A 17,963-nucleotide genomic window follows, 5' to 3' on the forward strand; every position below is an offset into this window, starting at 1 on the left:
AATATGACATTTTTGCATATTTACAATGCAAAGAAAAGAAGACCGTTAGCCTTAGACACTGTCACTGTCAAGCACACAAGGCCAGTTGACTTCAATCATGTAGGAGTTTTCAAACTATGATTTACACAAGAAGTTCACAGGGGCTTGTTTACAACACTGATTTAAATGCCCAACTTCCAAAGACTCTGATTCAGAAGTCTATTGCAGAGCTCAGGCATCTGCCTATCAAATAAGTTGGCAAGTGAGTCTAAGGCAAAAGAATCCCTGACCATGCTCTTAGAATCCAGGATGAAAAAAAAAAAAAAAAGAAAAGAAGAAAAGAAAAGAAAAGAAAAGAAAAGAAAAGAAAAGAAAAGAAAAGAAAAGGAAAGAAAGAATGAATCCAGGATGATATCTAAAGTCTAGTCACCTAAAATCATTGATACTACTAGTTGGTATCCTCAATGGCTGTTTCATCTAAAATCCAACTACCTTTGACTATTTTTATATTCATTTGGCGGTCCTTTTTCTTTTTTTTTTCTTTTTGCATCTTTTTATACTTTAAGGATTTCAAAAACCACAGAGAAAGAAAGGGAAGAAAAGATAGAAATCATCTTACCTAATTGTTTTTCTGTTATCACATTTTCTGTATTTTATGATGATTTATTTTCATCTTGTATATTGCCTTTTTGTGTTTATGTTGAAAACTTGTTTTAACCAGGCTTTTGGTAGACGCTTCTTTAAAAATAAATATTAATTTACTAATAATTGATAAAACATGAATTATACTTGAGGTGGACTTAGTTAAGCCTCTGACTCTTGATTTCAGCTCAGGTCATAATCTTTTTTTATTTTTTTTTAAAGATTTTATTTATGTATTCATGAAAGCCACAGAGACAGAGGCAGAAACATAGAGGGAAAAGCAGACTCCCTGTGGGAAGCCAGATGTGGGACTCGATCCCGGAACCCCAGTATCATGCCCTGAGCCAAAGGCAGATGCTCAACTGCTGAGCCACCCAGGCGACCCTCAGTTCATAATCTTATGGGTGGTGGGCTCCAGCCCCACATCAGGTTCCATGAGCAGCACCTGGAGTCTGCTTGGAAGGCAGGCGCTAAACCGCTGAGCCACCCAGGGATCCTGGAGTCTGCCTGGGATTCTCTCTCCTTTCCCTCTGCTTTTCCCCTGCTGGCACACACGCACACATGTTCTCTCTCTCTCTCTGTCTCAAATAAGTAAATAAATCTTAAAAAAAAAAAAACATGAATTACACTCAATTGTTACGGAATATACATAATGATCCCTGAAGAAAATATAGTAGATCTGTCAAGTATTAATTTGGTTTTAGGATATGCTTTCTGCTAACTAGTTTATTATGTGGATGTTGTTGGAAACAGCTTTTCCTTTCCTGTAACAAACCTTTTACTTTGTGTAAGACATAAAGAAAAACAGGTTCCCTTCACTAGATACACACTGAGAGCTACCAAGAGGGAAGAGGAGAGAAAAGGTGGGGTGAATTGCAGGTTCTTGAACAAAAACCTTGCTTCTGGACTGGGGCCAGCCCCACGAGCCCTGCTTGAACTCAACTCTTAAGAGCAATTCTTCTGCACCAATGATAAGGGATGGTGAAAGAACTGCAAAGACATTGTAATCAAAGTTTTATATATATTTATGTATACTACAGCAACTGTTAACAACTTTTTCCTGCAAAAGCCAATGCCTTATGTTGTTCATCCAGACAAATTAAAAAAAAATTACACATCAATGATAATACCTTTCTTGTATAGCAGTGTGTTTCCCCAAGTACCTTTTTTTAACCCCTTTGGATGAGGTTTTTATTGTTAAATTTATTGGATACCAGCTTTTCCAAGAGCATGCCCTATTTTTTTTTCTTCCCATTCAGCATGAATTGTACCAGTCAAACCTGCCAAGTAACTTTTTTGCATTATGGTTGGATTTGGTGATTGGTTTAAAAATATATACTTTCTAGCTTTTATAACATATAAGCCAGATAAATTGTTAATGCTTTAGAACTCCCTGAGCTCTATGAATGATGGAGATTTCTGTGCCATCCCTGATAAAGTTGAGGATACAGAAAACAGTTTTTAATCCTCTTTTTATACTATGCCTGCCTGTCTGTAGACCAAGTTCGGAGAATTGCTATACAGAAGGAACAGAGCCACAGGCTTAGTTTTCAAAGCCAAATAATATTATGTGGTCACATATTTTTAATATGTTTAAAATATAAAATAACTAAATAAACTGACCCAGATAAAGTAATTGTTATACTTAAACAAGTAAGAAGTTTTTATAGGCTGAATTCAGGCCAGATAAAATTTCCATTTGTTAGCATTGTTGCTATCCAAAGTCTCAATGTTTAGTAAAATTTTAATCTTTCATTAAAAATGAAAGACTATTTTTAATGCAAGAAAAGACAATGATAAATATAGCCAGAGTCAATCTTTTATTATACCTTAGAGTATCTGTCATCTATATCTAATGTCTGTACTTCAGCTGTATGCTTTGGATTATATTCAACCAGATGCATTTTTTTTCCTCTAATCATAATTAGAATGTGTCTCTCCGACGTGGAAAATGTGAACAATTATTTAGATTGTTCAAAAAAGAGCAGGTTCAGCTGAAAAATATGCGAGTGAGTCGTGCAGACTGAGGTATTGTTGAGATGAGAACTTGATGGAAGCACCTCCAGTTTTCTATCTTACTTTTCTCAACTGTTTATTTTTATTTTCTACAGTTTGCAGATTTGTAAATCTGGCTGCAGATCCTTTTAGAATCATCCTAAGGCATTTGGTTTACAAGCTGGTCATGCATGGCAGGGCTATCTGTGCCTTTAGATCCTACTCTCAGAAAAGTGAGGATTTTTATGACTGCGTGATGACGAGTATGCCCAACAGAACCTGGTGGCAATGTTCATAGAAATAAATTGGATGAATAGCAGTCAGAGGAACCCTTTATGTGAAGGAAATATGAAAGCAAGTAAACTTTCTACCCACACCCCCTTTACCCAAAAAGACCTATCCTGTGTCTCATTTCTTCAGAACCCTGGGGGTCAGGAGGAGGGTAATTCATTTGTTAACTTCTGCTCTCCTTACTTCTCATTTCTGGGTGTTTGGGTTTAAACTAGTGTTTGCAGCATAACATCACCTGGTACTTGTTCTCTTTCCCTTGTCTCTATTCCCATTGTTGCTGTCAGAGTCAGAGTTCTTATCATTTCCAAAGCAGACTATTGCAATAGTCTCCTAACTGGTCTCTTTAACTCTGGTTGCAATCCTTCCTCTTCAGTCCTGATACCTTCAAAAATATACATCTGACCACATCACAGTCTGTTGAAAATTCTTCAATGGCTCCCACATTGTCCGTTCCATGATATACAGACTCACTAGTAAAGTCATGCAGGGGTTTTGCTTAGTCAGGCCCTTCCCTTTCTATGCAGTATCATGTCCCTTCCTTTTCCTTTCCACATAAAGAGGAATGAGATAATTATAAGCTTTCTTACACCTTGATTCCTTCACCTAGAATGTTGTCAAACTTTTCTGACTTTAAAAATTATGCACCCATCAAGTCCTAATTCTAACATCACTTTCTGTGAAGCCATTCTTTGTGTACTCCATAAATATTATTTTCCTACACTTCCATTGCACTTTTTATGTCTATCTAAATATACGCATAGTGTATATTTCTTTGAACTGTCAATGAACTAGACTATAAACACCCTGAGGGCAAGGAAAATCTTTTAATTCTTTAATTCCAAATTCCTGGCAAAGGGAATAGTTGTAGAACTCAATAGATATTACAAATTGACTGAATGGGATTCATTTATATAAGAATTCATCATATTGAAGATAATGGGTTTTTAGGCATTGGAAAATGGAGGTCAAAATATCAAATTCTCTCTGCAAATCCATATGTGGTTAACAAGCATATATGCATAGATAGTACTCTATACTTGATGCTGGGCAGGACATATAAACTCATTCAACATATATCTATCTAGGGCATGTCAACACTGTTCTGGGCATTTGGGAAATACTGTTGAGAGGTATAATTCTTATCTTAAATTGCCTGCATGGTATGGAATATAAAACTTCATTAAACCATACTCTGACCAACTATGCCTTAATCAATTTGCAGTCAAATTAAGATGATAAATGAGGGCTCCTCCAATTCATTTATCTTTCCATAGTTTATTATGGTGCTTCTCAAACCTCAAAGTGCATATGAATGCAGATTCTGATTCATTACATCTGATGTGAACCTGATATCCTGCTTTTCTAAAACGCTCTCAAGTGACGCTCATATTAGTGGACCATGGGCCACATTCTTTTTTTTAAGCAAGGACTTAAAGTTCAAGAACAATACTGAACCTTCCAAGGAATGAACCTCTCACATAATACCAAAGCTCCAGAGCACCCTCATTCTTCAGAACCATGGATCAGAATGGAGTAAAGATGGAGCAAGGCTAACCATGTAGGATGCTGTGCTTGGGATGTCTAGAGACAGTGCTTTCAAAGAAGTTCTTAGGGTTCATCTACTCGTAAACAGAGGCAAGGAAGCAAAGAGGAAAAAGTAGTTGGACTATATGGGAAATTGTTTCAGAAAGTTGAAGTAGCAGCTCTCAGGAAATTAAAGCTGGTCCCAACCTAGCCTAAATGATAGAGAAAGAAGTGCCTCTGGATAGTAACAAACTTATTTTAAACAGGCATGTCCTTGCCCAGCTTCTGTAGGAAAATACTTGATATAGATTCCGTTGCACAAAATAGTGCTCTGTATAGAATACAAGTTAAACATATGTGGAATGAATGAATAAACAAATTACTGTTCTTTAGGGTACAAGCTTTCAGAATTTAAGTGACTTGTCTGACCCTATTAGTTATGGAAGACAGTTTAGGCTTTATTGAAATGCTATTGTTAAGCATTGATTTATGCTGGCTTATGTAGGTTAAAAAAAACTTTCAAGAAAAGTACACATTACATAAACTGCCTTTAAACTGAGTAGGATGGCTGGCATTTAAGCACTGTGGTTTTTATGTTCTATGCTGGTTGTCTGCCACAGTCTAGCTGAAGTTTAACATTAAATAATGTTAAGTATGTGAATTTGGGGGAGAATTTGCATTTATATCTCATATGGTTTGTTACCCAAATAGAATTGAGTGGCTACATTTTTCTATTTTTTTCATGTCTTATTTTGTTAATCATTCCGAACACATTTGTTCCATTCCATAAAAATGAGCAGCTTACCTTCCACCTTTGTGAAATTACTGTTAATCATTCTCTAATGTCTGCATTATCCCATTTAAACCGTTCCCCTGTGGTTTTACAATTCCTTCTGCTCACTAATCCAACTAATCCAAGCAAATATAGAGAAATAAACAGATTTTTCTTGTGAATCATCATTGTAAGCCTCGTCAGCAACATTAGAAATTTCTCAAACTGTTATTTAAGAGTCTAATAAATCTATAGATAAAGCATCCCAGTCAACGAGCTTGAAATTTGTCCAAGTAATTGATACAAGCCCAGAAGATACTTTTATACCCATGATCCACTCCCACTTCCCATATCTAGCCTTAATCTTGCCTGATAGAACATTAACCTTAAAACCTGACTATGATGATGAAAAATTGGAAACATATATGACATATAATGGAAAGAGAAAATGCATATAATTTCCTAAGAGCTATGTCCCTCTTGCTATCCAAACTTATCTCAGATGATAAAGAATTGCATAAATCCATATAATTATTACATGAGCAATTTTACATCAATAAATATTGCCAAATAGCTGCATGGAATATAGAGACATCTAAACAGATAGGTGGATATTTCTTAACTATCTGAATGTTCCATGTTATATAAGTAAAATATCCAGATATTTAACTGAAATTTATCATTCTCATGTGAGTGCTTCATACGAATACCTAAATATGTATTTTGAATCAATATCTTATCTAGCTTTCTGGGATTACATAGCTACAACATTATGTATCCATGATAATATCACATTTATTTTTATGAATAAATGCTACAATTATTGATTGGTAAGTTAAAGATAAGAGTGTTCAGGTCTACAATGAGCCCATGTAAATGCTAAACTAGTATTATCTTAAAACAGTTCACTGGGGCTAGGGAAGAAGACAAGATGAGAACACTGATGGGGTGTACATCTCATTAATTTCCTTTCTAACCACTACCTGTGATATTAAATACAAAAAAGGTATGCAAGGATAATAATAAAATAAGAAGTTGACAAAAATACCAGAAGTACCAATATCATATTTAAATCTTGAAATAAAACCTTTTTCTTCTCCATCACTTTGGACACAAGCATATTTTTCAACTCAATAAAGATTACTCTTCATGCTACAATTCTAAATTTTCCTTTCATTCTACATGTATAGAGTCTTTAGTGATGTCACATTATAATTATGCTCAAGTGTGGGTCATTAAGAAAGGAGACTATTCCCCTATTACTTTCTCTTTGCCTTGTGAGAAGTTATAGCAGAATGTCAAAGATTATCATGTGCATTGTGCCATGTCTCCTCATTAGACAGACCACTTGGCTACCATCATAGGAAAAGTTGATCCAAACATGAAATACATTACTGCTAATGTTTACTTTTTTTACTTTCACTGTATATTCAATACACATGTATTCAATACGCATGTAAGCCAAAGTCCCCTTAATTCACTGATGGTGCCCTTAATTCTGATGCTTTCTTTTAACCTACAGCACCATTGACATAAACTCTTATACTCCTGCTCTTATCTCTACTGAAGTCTCTTATAGACAACCCCTTTCTATGATTTACACCTCATTATAAAAATCAAATTTCTTAGCTGTCAGAAAGAAATTGAGTGCAGCAAGCCAGGAACTAGTTCTCTGACATCCTGAGATGGCATATCAGCCTGGAGGTGTAATTCCCAAAACAGAAAGTTGGAATTATAGATACCACCTACATTCATTCATAAATAGAAGAAATAATGATAGCACAGAACAGTGATTTTCAAGTCATAGTGCAAAAGATTCTAAATAATATTTAAATTTTTAAAAATTAATATATGACTAAAGATATGAAAATCCACCAGGACTCATTTCCTTCTTACACCATAAATTAATATCACACTTATCCTTTGGAAAAACAGAAATATTAACGGTTTATAAAACGAAATACAGTGGTTCACCTCCCTTCAGAGGGAGGGTCTACCAGTTTCCTTAAAGCTTTCCTACTAATATTGATAACACTAGTTTTTACTATTTGAGCTTTAATCTGCCCCTTTGACCACCTTGAGGAGATATGTAGGCACAATATATAACTTTGACTTTTAACTAATTATGAATTAAAGTTTCTTAAAGCTCCTTCAGTAATTTGGATCATGTGAAAAGAACTAGAATTAGACTTACTAACTTCATAAACCATTTCCTCTCTACTCACTATTCATTAATGTGTCCATTTTTCAAAAGAATCATGTATTCTTCTTGTACATATTTTTCTTCTTCCTCCAATCCCCATTTTCTCACTATCAGCACCTAACATACACTTTCATATGTTCAGTAAATGTATGAAATGAATTTATGTGTCTGTTAGTATATGTATGTGCTTCTCTCTCATTAATGAGACAAGGTGTGAAGTGTCCATCTCTGGAGAGCTTTGAGAAGTGAATAAAACCTATGTTTTATATGATGCATTATTCCCTTCAGGAGCCTGGGCCCGTTGATCTCCTAAAGTTGTTTTTTGATCTATAACTAAATGATCAATGTGCCATCATCAAGTTATTCTATATTATTTAGTACATAGTGCTATTGCTCAAGAATACTAAATGGTGCCCCAGGCTCTGAAAAAATTAATGTACAACCTTAGGGTCCAAATTACTGCCAAGGATGATTTAGCTGATGAGAAAAAAATTACATTAATATCTAGCTAAGTAGTTAATCAGAAAGTAAAATAATAACAGTAAAAAATAAAGTGTTGAATATGTTTTCTCATTTTGTCCTCCATGGACAGAAAGAATAACTATTAGGTGTTTTCCTCATAAAAATCTTTAATGAATTTTAAAGTAGTGATCAAGACTTCCCTTGGGTTTCTCACCTCTAAACTAAATATTCCCTATTCCTTTCATCTTTACACAAAAGATGTTTTCATCCCTTTAATCACCTTCAATGGTCTTTTCAGTGTTCTCCTCAGGTTATTCACATCTTTATCAGTGTGATAACCCCAAAAATTAATCTGATGAAAGACTATAATATATTCAAGGAGCACATCTTGTGTTAGCTTAATCTTATGACAAATGCCATGACACTTTTATAAATGGCAGATCTTTAGTTTCTATAATGACAAATTGCAATCATGGATAGCTATTTTAGCCAATAATAATAGTACCTAAAACCACTCTGGTTTAATATCAAGCTTATGGACCAGGTTTTATTTACTTCTGGAACTAAAGCATTTCACTAACCACAAGAAGTAATGCAATAATATTTGATGACCTACTGTGGTAGGACTATAAAAAAAAGTCTTCCAGGTCTGAGAACAAGTATTGGTGCCCAGCCATATCAGGCTTTTCCTTCAGTAATCACATCTATCTACCAAAGAATACTGAATTTAATAAAAGCACATAAGATCACTGTATTTATGCTTTTGTGTTAGTGTAGTAGCCTCTGCTTGGTACTGCTTATTATCCCATTTTTATTAAGTTTGTCAATGGTTTGGCCAATTAATATTCCTGGAAATAGCCCCTATTACGGTTAAAACAAAACTAAAAAATAAAATAAAAATAAAACAGTAAAATTTGAGAATTACCATGTCACACTCCTTCATTCATTTGTATGATTATTGTTTGTCCTTTCTTGTACTGGCAACTTCTTGATATATGGGGATTCCAGTGGTCTGAAATTCTCCAGTTTCCCTAAGGAAAGTGAAAATGAATTATACACTCTGTAAATCAATGCCTAGGATGAAGAGCTTAGTGTGAAATTTATTAAAGTCTATTTATTTTTCCATTTGTGAGACTCAGTTTTGTCAAAGCCTAATGCAGCTATCTTGCTACAATCAACCCCTTTCCAAATGGAAGAATTCATTTTAAAGTGGGATGTGTCACTTAGCACAGTTATTTTGAAAGATAGTTCAGCAGAATATGACCTCCTGAAATTTGCCATTGGTAAGAAGAGAGGAAAGGAATTCAGTCAATGAAGGCCAAAAACAAATGGCCTGTTCTCCTCCCTAATTCATGTCTCTTTACCACTGTGATACATTTTCAACTTTTCCATAAAGTAATTATATCCTAATAAGCATTCTCACTTTAATAGCTCCTTTAGTTCTTAAAGTTACCATCTTCTTGCAAGTAAGGAAGAGTGTGAAAAAAGGTGGCCAATGAGAGGAAGGAAAGTCAAGTCATCTATAATGCTGTGTATGACAGCAACTGTTTTATTCACACGAGGACAACTGACTCTTAGAATAATGGTAAAGAAGAGGTTAGAGAACAGCTTATTGAAATTGAAAAAAATAAAAATAAAAAAATCTTAATCCTACGAGGAGACTAACCCATATGGCAGGTAAAAAGTCTGAGACAACAGATATGGTCAGATCAGACAGATACTATTTAAATATCATGAGGTTAGGATACAGATGTATATATGATAGTACTTAGGCTTAAGGGACTGTAAGGTTACCCTTTGGGAAACTTTTTCTTTTTTTAAAGATTTTATTTATTCATTCATGAGAGACAGAGAGAGAGACAGAGAGAGAGAGAGAGAGAGAGAGAGAGAGGCAGAGACACAAGCAGAGGGAGAAGCAGGCTCCATACAGGGAGACCGGAGACTGATCTCAATCCCAGGACTCCAGGATCATGCCGGGGCTGAAGGCAGGCACTAAACCACTGAGCCACCCAGAGATCCCTACCCTTTGGGAAACTAAAAGAAAAGACTTGGAACTTAGTTAGTAACAGACATTATTTCCATAGTAAAATCAGTAAAATTAGTACAAGTACCATTGACAATGTTAGACATCCATATTTACATATATCATAATCAAACTGTTGAGAGACAGAGTCTTTTCTTTTTTTTTAAGATATACTTATTTTACAGAAGGAGAAAGAGAGCATGAGTTGGAGGGGGATAGGGAAATGGAGAGAGAATCTCAAGTAGACTCCATGCTTAGCATAGAGCCCAATGAAGGGCTGAATCTCACCACCCTGAGATTAGAACTTGAGCCAAAAACCAAGAGTCAGATGCTTAACTGACTATACCACCCAGGCACCCTAAGACAGAGATTCTTGAAAGCGACAACAGAGAAATGACTCCTATAAAAGAGAGCTTCACTAAGATTCACAGCTGACTTCTTATCAGAAACCACTGAGGTCAGAAGGCAGTGAGATGACATATTCAAAGTGCAAAAGAAAAGGACTGTCAACCAAGAATTCTATGTCCAACAAAACTATATTTCAAAAATAAGATATTCTTAGATAAATAAATACTAAGACAATTCATCACTCCTGCTATAAGAAATACTAAAGGGAATCCTTCAGGCAGAAATGAAAGAATACTTAACAGTAACTTGAATCTACATGAAGAAATAAAGAAAAAGAAGCTCATAAAACCTCATAAAAAAGGCTCATTCATATAAAAGGAGGGCTGCAGATTGAAGCCCTCTGTGTATATTACCCTTTTCATTAGATAGACCATAAAGAAAGAAAATTGGATTAAAATGGCTAAATGTTCTTAAAACAATTCCCACAAATGCCAATAATTATAGATTTTGGTTTCTTTGGTTCCCTTGGCTCTAATCTTTAAAAGCATTTTATGATGTACAGCACCACATCAGATACTTTCCTCATGACACACATTTAACATCCTCATGTTACAGACCATGGGCCAAAATTCTGGTTCAAATACAATCAGGTTTAAATGATACAATAGGAGCCAAAGGAAATGTGAGAGCTGTCAAATACTACATTGTCCTTGCTACTGAGCTAGACTTTGCCAGAAAGAGGCCAGCCTTTAAGACTTCCATTCTCCCATCTCTGAAAATTCTAAACTTGACCTCTGGGTTAGTCTTTACCGAATATGTATTTTACTGACAGGATAAAAGGGTTCTTGGTGGTGTTGATATAAAAATAAAGTAGAAAGAGCATTGATTAAGGTAACTATATAAAAATATAACTATATAAGTATATAAGTATATGCCTTATATAAATATATAAAAAGTATGTATTTTTTGTTTTGACTCTTTTATCTGATTTAAAGGCAACTGCATAAAGCAATAATATAAAACTGTGTCAATGGGCTTATAATGGATAAAAATGTAAGTTATATGACAATAATAGCACAAAGGAAGGTGTAAAAACACAGTTATATAGTTTTTATACAATTGAAATTAATATGGCATCTACTAGATTGATATAAAGTAATTGTTCACTGTAATCCCTAGGGCAACCATTCAAAAAAGACAATAAAAAGAAATGAAAAGAGAATTAAAATAGCATACCAGAAAATATCTATTTAACACAAAAAAGTCAGTAATGGAGGAACAGAAGAGCAAAAAAGCATAAGATATAGGAAACCAACACCAGAATGTGGATGTAAATGTTACCTTATGGGCAATTACATTAAATATAGATGGATTAAGCACTCCAATTAAAAGGCATTTTGGGAGATGGAATAAAAAAAAAGATCCAACTATCTGCTCTCTACAACAGATACACTTTAGGTCCAAAGGCACAAACAGATTGAAAATAAAAGAGTGGGTAAATGTAACCAAAATAAAGCTAGAATGGATATACTCACATCAAGCAAAATAGTCTTCATTTTGAGGCAATTCAAAGTCAAGGAGAAGCATGAGATAATGATTTCTAAACCATCAATTACCTTACTCCAGAGTAGTGGTTTAGAAGATAAGGAACATCTATCACCAATTCTCACCTCTTATTTTTTTTTTTCACCTCTTAATTATTGCTCTCTACTGTGGCCCTTGGAAGCAGAAATTGCATAAAAAACTAAAGTGATTACAAACTGTCTAAAATTAGTTTTGATTTTATTTTTAATAAAATCCTATTAAGAAATATTTCCCTACTTTAAGATCTTGAATATATTCTTCTATACTTCTTCCAAATAACTTATTATTTTATCTTTAATATGCAGATCTGTACTTCATCTACAGTTGACTTTTGTGTATAATTGAAAGATATGAGTTAGGAGATATATATATCTGTTTTTCCCCCCTATGGATGGATATACAATTCATTCAGCACCATTCATTAAACTGACCATCTTTTCTCCATTACCTACTAAGGCTACCTTTGTTGTGATTTTGAGGCTTTTTCTCTTTTTCCCCCTTTTTTGGCTGGCTAATGAGAGTTTTGAAGACATTATCAAGTTAGTATTAATGCACAGAAAACCATAAGCCCAGTTCCTAAAAATAAAAAACATTGATGCTGTTATTTCTCCTATTCCTCAGTGTTTCATAGTCTAGCCATGGTTAATATATATTCTCTTATGATTCTTTTACTTTCTTTGAAAAATAACATTTTTCCTAATAAGGTAAGTAATATTGTTCACTTATTTTAAAAAATTAAAGTTGTAACACACAGAATATAAAGTAGAGAATAAAAATCACCCTTAATCCCACCAACCAAAAGAAAATAACAAAGTTTTTATAAGTTTTATTCTTATTCTTTTTTCTAATAAGTTCATTATTTTTAAAAAGATTATTTATTTATTTATTCATAAGAGACACAGAAAGAGAGGCAGAGACATAGGCAGAGGGAGAAGCAGGCTCCCTGCATGGGGCCCTATGCAGGAGTCAATCCCAGGACCCTGGGATCATGACCTAACCGAAGGCAGATGCTCAATCCCTGAGCCACCTACGTGCCCCTCTAATAAGCTCATTCTCAATATTTAACTCAAAGTTACTAAGTACATAAAAGCACAGGAATTTATAATTAAAACAGAAGATGACTTCTTACTTATCAAAATATATACTTAAGAACACTTTAAAATATAGAAGGGAAATAAAATGGTGCAGACTTATCTTTCTCTGTTCTCCTACCAAGTACAGCGAAAAACTGAAAATAACTCAATAGTCAGCTCTGAAAGTTGAAAGGAGGAAGGTGAGCTGGCTAGAAATTTCGAAACTGAAAGGCAGCATAGGAGCCTGGCATCTTTTGCCTTCCCCTGTCCCCATTGGTACCAGCAGAAGGAGAACTATACCCAACATCTTCTGGTTACTAACTAAATGGCAGAATATGGTCCAGATAACTAATTCCTTTCCCAGATTGAAACAATCCACCTAGATTATTGTTCTCTATCCCCATGGCAAGATTATCCCCAACTCCAAACTCAGAGACACAAGGCAGCCTTGATTGAGTGGGAACCCTGCCAACAATAGGAAGCTCATGGAACTATCTCCATGAGCAGGAGCCTCCCTTCCATTAAAAACCTAAAGACTCTAAGTACTTGGCCTTGTGGCTGGCACTAAAAAATTCATCAGAGACTAACCAGGACCAGGCAGACAAAGAGACAAAATACATTATAAAGGCTCACAAAAGTAAATTGTCAGTGCAACTGTAGCCCATAAAATGTAGGTCAGGACCTGCATGCTAAACCAGAACATAAGGCATAAGATATAGAGAACTATAGAAGACATAGAAAACAGGAAGAGGGTGACTGTTTGATAAAGCAGAAAACTTAAAGAGGATCCAGAGTATCCCAAAATAATAATCAAAATTTCCAGGATACATTTGAAAATCATTTGCATAACAAGAGATGGGAATATCACAACTTGAATGAGAAAAGACAACAGATGCCAATGCTAAGATAAATAGACTATATAGAAACTATTTGACCAGAATTTTACCATAAGCATCATAAAATTGCTTCAACAAGCAATTCTAAATATCCTTGAAAAAAATAAAATTTCATCAAAAATAAAAAAGACCAAATGAACATCATAGAGCTAAAAAATACAGTAACTGAAATTAAAAGATTCGGTGGAGAGGAATGAATATGGCAGATGAAAGAATCAGTAAACTTAAAGCTAGAATAACAAATTACTCAATCTGAATAACCAAAAGAAAACATACACAGACACATGCATACATACATACACTAATAAAAGATCCAATGCTCATTTCATCAGAGTGTCAGAAGAAGAAGAGAAAGAGAATGGGGCTAAAAACATATTGAAGAAATAATAGCTAAAAAGTTCCTAAACTTAGTAAAAGACACGCATCCACAGATTCAAAAAGTTGAGCAAACCTCAAACTGAATAAACTTAAAGAAATCCACATCGAGAAATAATAAAATTAAAAAATTTAAAACAAAGACAAAATTTTGAAAGCAGTCAGAGGGAAAGCAGCCAAAAAAAAAATATATATATATTACCTTTGTAGGAACAACATATGATATTATCCTCATCTAAAACTATGAAAACCAGGGGATCCCTGGGTGGCGCAGCGGTTTGGCGCCTGCCTTTAGCCCAGGGCGCGATCCTGGAGACCCGGGATCGAATCCCACGTCAGGCTCCCGGTGCATGGAGCCTGCTTCTCCCTCTGCCTGTGTCTCTGCCTCTCTCTCTCTCTGATTATCATAAATAAATAAAAATTTAAAAAATAAAATAAAATAAAACTATGAAAACCAGAAAACAGTGATATGACATTTTTCAAATACTTAAAGAACTGTCAACTCCAAATATATTCTTCAGGGGTAGAAGAAAAAATAAAATATTTTCAGATAAGAAAATTAAGAGAATTTGTCATCAGCAGACTTATCCTCAAAGAATAAAGAAAAGTACTCCAAACAGAAAGTGACAGCAAGGTAAGACTTGAAACTCCAGAAAGGAAAGACAAACAAGGCAATGAGTGAAAATAATTTAAGCAGACCATTCTTTTCTTCATGATTTTTAAAAAATCACATTTGATTATTGAGGCAAAAATTATGACCATCTATTCAAAATATGTAGAGAAAATAAGATAATTGTATTCTTGAAGTTGAAAGATAAAGAGACCTAAATGAAATAAGGTTTCTATACTTCACTGGAAGTAGTAAAATGCCAAGACTAGTATATTTGTGCTAAGTTATATAGGTATATTATAATATCTAGAACAACTACTAAGAAAACTATAGAAAAAATATACTCAAAACCACAAAAAATTAAAATAGTATCCTAAAAATGGCCAAGTAACTCATAGGAGGGTGAGAAAAGAGAGAGGTGTGAGAATAAACAGAAAAACTATAGTAGAATTAAGCCTGGTCATATCAATAATTGCCTTCAATATAAATGATCCAAATACAGCAATTAGATGTAGATAAAAAAACATGACCTAACTACATGCTGTCTACAAGAAATTAACTTCAAAAACAACACAGGTAAGTTAAAAGTAAAAGGATGGAAAAAGATAACACCATGTAGACATGGATTTAAAAGAAAAATTCAGAGACAATTCTTTATTTATGCACTTATGATGTTCAAATACTCTAATATGTGGTGGGGACTCAGTGTTTGTGATATTGATCGATGACTACTGATTTGCAGAGTTTCTTAGCTCTTCCTGAACCAAATTACTGAGGTAGTAAGTCAAGATCTTACTAATATGTTTTTTATAAAACAGTAATAACTAGAAAATCATCTAGATAAGCACACTGATCTGAAATTGCTGGCAGGAGGTTGCTGGTCAGAAAAGCAGCCAAAGGTAAAGGAAACACATATGCAAGATCAGTTAGATTAATGAGGGCCCAGCCTCATGTTTTGCATTTAAAAGAGTTTTGATGCATTACAAAAATAGCAGCAATAGAAGAGGAACTACTAAAAAGATGATTTTTATCCTCAGTTTTATAGTGTGGCTTGTGGCTCTGTTCTTTTCAACATCTGTCAGTCTCTATCAATACATGCCTGCATAAAAATTCAGGCAATTATCATTTGAAAGGTTATAAAATAGTCCACACAGTGGAAATTCACCTTCTCAGTTGTAGTTTGACAGCAAGGTTGATAAGTTAGATCCAAATAAAATTAGCCTTCAATAAGACGCTTTCACATTACTATAATAAACTTCCTGGCACATATTGTATCTTTTAGAGGACCAGAGACCTCACCCAAATGGACCAGAAACCCTCTAGACTAGCCCTGACAGCAGGCAGTAAGTACATTGAAATGCTTGAAGCCTGGCTGGGGGTGGGGTGGGGGGGGTGGGGAGGGGTGGGGATTTATCCCTTGTCTTCACTTTTTCCCTTAGACCATTGTAGAAAAGTGAAGTTGTTGTTGTTGTTGTTGTTTTTAAACATAGATAAAGATATACTAGACTTTCTATATTTCAATCAATTCTAGGAAGTCCTGTGGGTTTTAGAACCAAGAGAGCTTCCCGGAACCTATAGAGAAATCCAGTGACTGCCCCCAACTCACATGTAAACTCCCATATAAAAACAGCCAGATGGTTGTCCCAGAACTAGGCATCCCATAACTTGATTAGAGGAGCCACAAGAGAGATCAGCATAATATTAGAGTGAAAATAAGGTATGATTCTCCTCCTACAGCCTTCCTGCAATGTTTCATGACCAATCACCATTTTTGTTAGAAATGCTCATTTAGATGTTCAGTCTGATTCCAACTTTTTTTTCACTCAGCCACATTCTGTTCCCTAGCCAGATGTAGAAAGAGACATGCTCTGTGAACAGAGTGATAAGTAAATTGATTTCATATTTCTAACATCAGATTATACTGTGACCTTGCGGGGGGCGGTGGGGTGGGGTGGGGGTGGGTATACAGTATGATGGGCTTAGATCATCTTTCCAGCATTTAAAATTTTCTTCCTTCAATTCAGTACAATTCTAGTCAGTTCAATTTCATAAACAGTTATTAGTCATTTGATGTGAAAGGAACCCTATAGTGCCAATAAAACCAGAGGAAGATGAAGCAGCTGTCAGTCTCATAAAGAAGTATATTAAATACAACATCACAAAGTAAATCTCTCTCTCCTTCCTTCCTTTTTTCCTTTTCCCTTTCCTTCCTTCTTTTTCTTTTCTTTTTTCCCACAGCTTCATTGAAATTTAACTGGTATATAACATTATATAAGATAAGGCATATAACACGATGTTTTGATATATGTAGATTGTGTATTTGATACACATACACATTTATTCATGAAATGATTATTACAACAGGGTTAATTTATCATATCCATCATCTCACAAAATGACCATTTTTTGCTTATGGTGAGACACTCGTTCCTGATGAACTGTCTTCCCAAAGAGATATTAACAAATATAAATATTGATTTCCACCTATCATTTCTCTAGCATCTTTCACTCACCAAAGACAACAGTGCCCTCCTAACAATAGATGTCATAAAAGCAGTCACCTTTGCAGAGACCTGAAGAGCGAGGAGGACTTTTTCAAGGTCACCATTTACTTTTCTGATGCACACAATGCAAGCACCAGCACCTCTGCTCTTTGGTAGAGGCATCTCTCATACTGCAGTTTTCTTCCACCAGCTATAATGCACTACTGGTGATTTTCATCTACTTCTATATGAAAACATGATAGAATGCACCTCTTCCCTGGGTTATTTCCATAGCTACTGTATTTATTATATTAATGTTTATCACTTGGATGTCATTTAATGAATGTCGGCAGGGGGGAGGGAGGGGATAGAATGTTCACTGGAAGAAGCTGTGCCATTAATTCAAATGGATGGTAAAGACAAGCGTGCACACTCACATGGCCATATGGGGGCTGTTTTAGGGCACTGAAGCAGTTAATTTTGTTTTAAAGACACAAGCTTAGATAAAATAGATCTTTTTGACTTTGTTGAGAATTGAAATTATAAAGCATGCAAGGCTTCAGATCAAAATGCCATATTATTCTCTCCTCCCTACCTTATCTGAAGAGTGTAATGCCCTTACAATGGCCTACTTCTTGAACTCTTTCCAATTTCAGATATTTCCTATCTCTTTTAATACCTCATTGCTTTTGCATCAATTACA

At 34.8% G+C, this 17,963-nt stretch overlaps 1 protein-coding gene and 1 long non-coding RNA gene across 17 annotated transcripts in view; one reads left to right on the plus strand and one right to left on the minus strand.

Moving 5' to 3' along the window:
* LOC102154431 overlaps positions 1-17,963 on the plus strand; it is a 355,562-nt gene that overhangs the window by 276,332 nt on the left and 61,267 nt on the right. For 8 of the 13 annotated variants that reach the window (XR_005382127.1, XR_005382128.1, XR_005382134.1 and 5 more), the window contains 2 exons: positions 16,060-16,120; positions 16,309-16,699. The exons of 1 other annotated variant lie outside the window; for it this stretch is intronic. This is a non-coding gene — a long non-coding RNA (uncharacterized LOC102154431). Of the gene's footprint in view, positions 1-16,059; positions 16,121-16,308; positions 16,700-17,276; positions 17,959-17,963 lie in introns of those variants that run through there. 4 more of the 13 variants (XR_005382121.1, XR_005382119.1, XR_005382120.1 and 1 more) reach the window with 3 other exon arrangements.
* Positions 1-17,963, minus strand: part of SAMSN1 (SAM domain, SH3 domain and nuclear localization signals 1) — a 269,753-nt gene that overhangs the window by 167,394 nt on the left and 84,396 nt on the right. For all 4 annotated transcript variants that reach the window (XM_038581233.1, XM_038581235.1, XM_038581231.1 and 1 more), the window contains one exon: positions 8,794-8,899. In XM_038581233.1, the coding sequence (XP_038437161.1) occupies positions 8,794-8,811 (18 nt within the window). In that variant the 5' untranslated portion in view covers positions 8,812-8,899. The remainder of the gene's footprint in view (positions 1-8,793; positions 8,900-17,963) is intronic.

Source organism: Canis lupus, chromosome 31 (genome assembly GCF_011100685.1).
Source record: "Canis lupus familiaris isolate Mischka breed German Shepherd chromosome 31, alternate assembly UU_Cfam_GSD_1.0, whole genome shotgun sequence".
Taxonomy (NCBI): Eukaryota; Metazoa; Chordata; class Mammalia; order Carnivora; family Canidae; genus Canis; species Canis lupus.